At 48.2% G+C, this 6,000-nt stretch overlaps 1 protein-coding gene across 1 annotated transcript in view; it reads left to right on the forward strand.

Annotated features, from left to right (window-relative positions):
- Window positions 1-5,370, forward strand: part of LOC139048760 (zinc finger protein 84-like) — a 28,705-nt gene extending 23,335 nt beyond the window's left edge. The window contains exon 2 of the mRNA XM_070523341.1: window positions 3,028-5,370. Coding sequence (XP_070379442.1) covers window positions 3,028-4,511 — 1,484 coding nt within the window. The 3' untranslated portion in view covers window positions 4,512-5,370. The remainder of the gene's footprint in view (window positions 1-3,027) is intronic.
- The last annotated feature ends 630 nt before the right edge of the window (window positions 5,371-6,000 follow it).

Genomic DNA, 6,000 nt, shown 5'->3' on the forward strand with positions numbered 1-6,000 from the left:
GTCTTCCTTGCGTAGGTGCGCTGGTCGACGGGTGGGCGTACTGGCGGCGGCGCGGCGGACGTCGGAGTTGCGCCATTACAGGGTCCTAGCGCGATCGTAGAGGGGGGCCTTGACGGCGTGCGACTGCGGCGTAGGTCATCGCTCCTGGCTTGGGCTGCGGTAACTGAGGTTGCACCTCAGGAACTCTAAGCGATCGCTGAACCTCATCTTTCACGATGTCGGCGATCGAGGCCACTTGGGGCTGTGACGAAGGCAGGACCTTGCGCAGTTCTTCGCGCACAATGGCCTTGATGGTCTCTTGAAGGTCGTCGGAACGCAGTCCTTGGATGGCGTACTGTGGTGTGAGCCCCTGGCGGTTATATTGACGGGTGCGCATCTCCAGAGTTTTCTCGATCGTCGATGCCTCTGCAGAAAACTCAGCTACGGTCTTCGGCGGGTTACAAATAAGTCCGGCGAAAAGTTCTTGCTTGACGCCGCCCCGCATTAGGAAGCGGACTTTTTCTCCGACATTTCCGGGTCGGCGTGGCGGAAAAGACGAGCCATCTCCTCCGTGAAGATCGTGATCGTCTCGTTTGGCAGCTGCATTCTAATTTCTAGTAGAGCTTGGGCTCACTCTTATCGCACGACGCTTGTATACGTTTGCAAGAAGCCGCTTCGGAACAGGTCCCACGTCGTTAGGGTGGCTTCTCGATTGTCGAACCAGGTCCTGGCGGCGTCTTCCAGTGCGAAATAGACATGCCGCAGCTTTTCGTCGCTGTACGTATGTACAGCGATGCCTCTCATACGTCTCCAGCCATACGTACGTACAGCCTCTCATACGTCTCCAGCCAGCTTTCCGGGTCCTCAAATGTGTAACCGCGGAACGTCGGTGGCTCCCTGGGCTGCTGCAGAACTATTGGGGCTGCTCCGGCTGCCATTGGAGCTGTCTTCTTGGTTGTCTCTGGACGAACTTCTCTGACGATCTTCTTGGTCGTCTCTGGTAGAATTCCGTGTTCCGGGGCCAGCTGCTGTAGCCGGCGGCTTAATCGATGTTCCGGGACAGCACTGGTGTTGTCTTTGCGGTCCGGGCTTTGATTACGGCTTGTCGGGGGCGTCCGGTACATGAACGTAAAGCACCTTCACCAGATGTCACGTGGAGTGACGTGTGAGGAACACAGTAGCAATACTGTGAACGACAAAACTACCTTTTATTGGGCGAACCTGTGCCCACAATACAGGCTACACTTATAGCACAACGATAGCGGCGAACACGGTCAGCGATCGTTGAAAATCCGATCAGCGGGTCAAGCGTGTCGGCTTTTATAGAGCAGTCGTCGAATGTTCCAGACTAATCGTTTGGACCCGCGTGCTTTCCACAAAGTTCTACACCATTCGCGTTACGCGATGAAATCAGATAACACAAGGTTCGGCGACAACAGACAGCCGGGTAGAAGAATCGATAACTTTCCAGAAACGTTGGATGCGTCCCTCGCTGTGCGATTATAGTTGTTAAGCGGCGAAACGTGGTCGCCCGATAAAGATAAGTACACGTGTCATTATCGTATGCCTTCGCCTGCTAGCGCGTTAAAATGCATTGCGCTTTGCAGAGGGAGTGGTTTGTTTGTAGCATTCCTTGTCAGTTCCAGCAATAATTTGCCACTATTTTATGCTGACAAAGTACAAGGAGTAGAGTATGTGTCAATTTTTTGTAACTTTCAACAAAACTGCGACTGAAGATGTCTACTTTGTTAAGCCTATAAAAATGACACTGAGGAAAGCACAGGTTTACAAGTAGTTTTCTCGGTTGAAGAACAGCTAGATCACACACGAATAAGTCGCCGTATTTTGGCGTGTGTAAACCGTACCAAAAATTGCAAAAATTTCACAGCAAGGTCGGGATCGGAATGCGGATCTTAGGAATTGCAATTTGAGGTCCGGCTTCATGTCTGTACAGCATGTGCTGCAGCAGAACCACATTTCAGGGCAAAGTTCACGGTTACGGAAACTTTTGTTAACTCCTGGGGAACCCACTGTCTTTCCAGCCCTGTGTGTTGAAGCACCCTTCTCCAGTTCTACATTGTCAGTCATTGTCCTCCTCTGTACGGGTCGTCATTTTGCATTTACTAGTTAGTGAATAGTGCACACGGCACCAGCAAAGTAAAACTTGGGTCATGATAAGCTGTACGCAAAGGCCCAGCAGCGTCTTTGAAATCAGTGGAACAGAGTCACTGGCTGAAGATATCGCATGGACAAGTTGATTGTCCGCAAATGGATCCTGTTTCTGTGCACGTTTGAGGGTTGTATACCGTTATTGCTGTGGTTTATGTGTGCGTGTTTTTTTTTTGTTTCTGGGTGGTTCTGAAAGGATTTTGAAATGTATTTCCAGCACACACATAACCACAAACGAGCAAAGAAGGACAACAAGAACCAACGTTTTTGTTGTCCTTCTCTGCTAGTTTGTGCACTAGAACTATATATCATAATGCTATTCAAGTACTAGTCGAGTTGTGCACACACAGCAATTGTTCTGAAAGAGGCTTCCGGTTGTACATGTTGCCGGGTTATATGGGGAAAAATATGGTATTTCTTAACTAGTTCCTTGTAGTTTCAGCTTGTTCCCAAATGGAGACAGATTGGTTGTGCCAGTGAATTGTATCAAGTTTTGTAAGTGCTAAATGTGTCCTCCTAGTCTCGAGTGCTCATTGAGGTTGACAGAGCAAGCTGGGTCAGAGCATTTTAAACTGCTCTCTAAGGATCGTAGAAATCCATGAAAGTTCTCAAACACTCCACATTCTGTCAGTTTGTAATTTTTTGCTTTGCTGAAAGATAAGGTTTATTGGTGGTCTTCACAAAGAGGGTCATAAAGCGTTCAGATGCAGAAATATTTGGTAAATTAAAAAGGACCATTAAGAGTTCTTTGTTCCATCATACTTAATATCACCCTCAAGATTTCCTGAATAAGTAATGAACAAGAAAGCTTGTCATTAAATTTAGCATCCGTGTTCTTATTTGGCATTTTATAGTAACTCTCTTGTTGTATTTGTGCAGCATCGAGGCCTTCTATTTCTCCATCAACTGCCAAATGTGACAACTCCAAGCAAGGATGCCTCCACCGATCTCAATCATGTGACTACGAGACTCGTAAACTATTTCAGCTGGAAACGCATGCCACCATCCATACTGCTGAGAAGCCATTTCCATGCCCTTCATGCTCTCGGAGCTTCTCACGAAAGACCCACCTGAAAAGCCACCTTCGCACTCACACAGATCAGAAGCCATTCCAATGCCCTTCATGCCTTCAGAGCTTCTCACAACAGGACCGCCTGCAAGAGCATCTGTGCACCCACACAGGCGAGAAGCCATTTCCGTGCCCTTCATGCTCTCGGAGCTTCTCAGAAAAGTGCAGCCTTATGAGACATCAGCGCACCCACACAGGCGAAAAGCCATTTGAGTGCCCTTCATGCTCTCGAAGCTTCTCAGAAAAGGGCAGCCTCATGAGACATCTGCGCACCCACACAGGCGAGAAGCCATTTGAGTGCCCTTCATGCTCTCGGAGCTTCTCACGAAAGACTCACTTGAAAAGCCACCTTCGCACTCACACAGGTGAGAAGCCATTTCAATGCCCTTCGTGCCTTCAGAGCTTCTCAGAAAAGGCAAAGCTGAAATCCCACCTGCGCACCCACACAGGCGAGAAGCCATATCAGTGCCCTTCATGCTCTCGGAGCTTCTCAGAAAAGGGCAACCTTATGAGACACATGTGCACCCATACAGGTGACAAGCCGTTTCAGTGCGCTTCATGCTCTCAGAGCTTCACACAAAAGACTCACCTGAAAATCCACCAGCGCACCCACACAGGCGAGAAGCCATATCCATGCCCTTCATGCTCCCGGAGCTTTTCAGAAAAGGGCCACCTTATGAGACACGTGCGCACCCACACAAAAGAGAAGCCATTTCAGTGTCCTTCATGCTCTCAGAGCTTCACAGAAAAGGGCTCTCTTATGAAACACCTTCGCACCAACACAGGCGATAAGCCATTTCAGTGCGCTTCATGCACTCAGAGCTTCTCAGAAAAGTGTAGCCTTATGAGACATCTGCGCACCCACACAGGTGCGAAGACATTTGAGTGCCCTTCGTGCTCTCGGAGCTTCTCACAAAAGGTCACCCTGAAGTTCCACTTGCGCACCCACACAGGCGAGAAGCCATATCAGTGCCCTTCATGTTCCTATAGCTTCTCAAAAAAGGGCAACCTTATGAGACACCTGCGCACCCACACGGGCGAGAAGCCATATCAATGCGCTTCATGCTCTAGGAGCTTCTCAGAAAAGCGCAACCTTATGGAACACCTGCGCACCCACACAGGCGAGAAGCCATTTCAGTGTCTTTCATGCTCTAAGAGCTTCTCACAAAAGGTCACCCTAAAGTCCCACCTGCACACCCACACAGGCAAGAAGCCACATCAGTGCCCTTCATGCTCTCGAAGCTTCTCACAAAAGAGCAACCTTACGAGACACCTGCGCATCCACATAGAATAGAAGCCATTTCAGTGCCCTTCATGCACTTGGAGCTTCTCAGAAAAGTGCTACCGTGTGAGACACTTGTGCAACCACAAAGACGAGAAGCTGTTTCAGTGCCCTTTATGCTCTCGGAGCTTCTTACAAGAGGCCTACCTGAAAGATCGCCTGCACATCTACACAGGTGAGAAGCCATTTCACTGCCCTTCATGCCTTCAGAGCTTCTCACAAATGCCACTATTCTGCTGCTTTTAAAGAAAAGGTTGTGCGAGCTGCATAGGCATTGTCAAACATTCAGGCTGTGTGGGTCTTCAGCATCGATGAGAAAAACGTCCGTCGTTGGAGGGGGCAACTGGATATTTTTTGTGCATGCACTGCAACGAGGAGGGTTTTTACAGGACAACAGCAGCGAGGATGACTGAGAAAAGCCCAGCAAGTTCATTTTCAATAAGTGCTGTTTTCACGTTGTGAATGTATTGTCCTCGCTTTTTTTTGCCTACATGCAAGGCAAGTTTTTTTTCCAGACTTTTCAGGGGTTGGCTTATTGGATCTGGCCTTGATACAAGTAAATACGGTATGTTTAATGTAATACGTATTGTTATAGTACAAATGTCTAAATGATCTGCTTTCTAGGTGGTGCATTTTTGTTTTATGGTATTATCTTTTGGGATATACGAATTTCTGTTAGACCCATTCATGTATTAGTTGCGTCTAGGCTCTGGTATACATGGTTCATTCTAGAGACTTTTTGTCTTATTCTATTTGCACCTTTTTTTTACTCGTGTGTACCTTTTTACAGCAATTGATTGTTCAATAATTTAGCTTTTCACCATCTCTTTCATCAGAGCACAAATAAATGCCTTTGTTTAATGAGTATTCATTTTCTGTTCTTGATATTTTAGTACTGGAATGACAGCATATAGTAATGTTAGCATTTTATTGCATCGGGGTTGCAGGAGAAGGTGAGTGATCGCAGTTTGAAGTTCATTATTAGCACAAAAGGCACTTGTTATTTTAACACGGCAGTGTTAAGGAGCTGGTGTCGGCGGCGTTGACCGTGAGCGATAAATCCCGGGAGGCACTTCATGAATAAAAATAACTTGCAAGATGGACTGGGTGGGAATACAGCGACGGTCCCCGGAGTGTGAGACGGAGTCACTACCACTCAGCCTCGAGTTCGACGCTTCAAAGCGGTACAAAAGCACCTCTAGTGAAATCGGTGTTGCCTAAGAAACGAGCTGTAGAAAGTTATACTGTGGTGTATATCGGTAATTATGAACATGTAACTTACAGAAGTCGCAGTTACACGAGTAGCGAAGTGCGTTTCCGCTAGATTTCTTCTGCGCTTTCTGCACAGGCAGAGCCATCTTGCGGCAAACAGAGAAGACCCCCTCCTCTCAATGTACGGCGCTGCCCCGACAGTTCGCGCGTCACGCGCGCATTAGGGCTGTGCGGGGACCGGTGCGAGGCGCGTCGCGGCCCGGACTCCCTCTCCCCTGACGACGCTTCG

The sequence above is a fragment of the Dermacentor albipictus genome, chromosome 8, assembly GCF_038994185.2.
Source record: "Dermacentor albipictus isolate Rhodes 1998 colony chromosome 8, USDA_Dalb.pri_finalv2, whole genome shotgun sequence".
Classification (NCBI taxonomy): Eukaryota; Metazoa; Arthropoda; class Arachnida; order Ixodida; family Ixodidae; genus Dermacentor; species Dermacentor albipictus.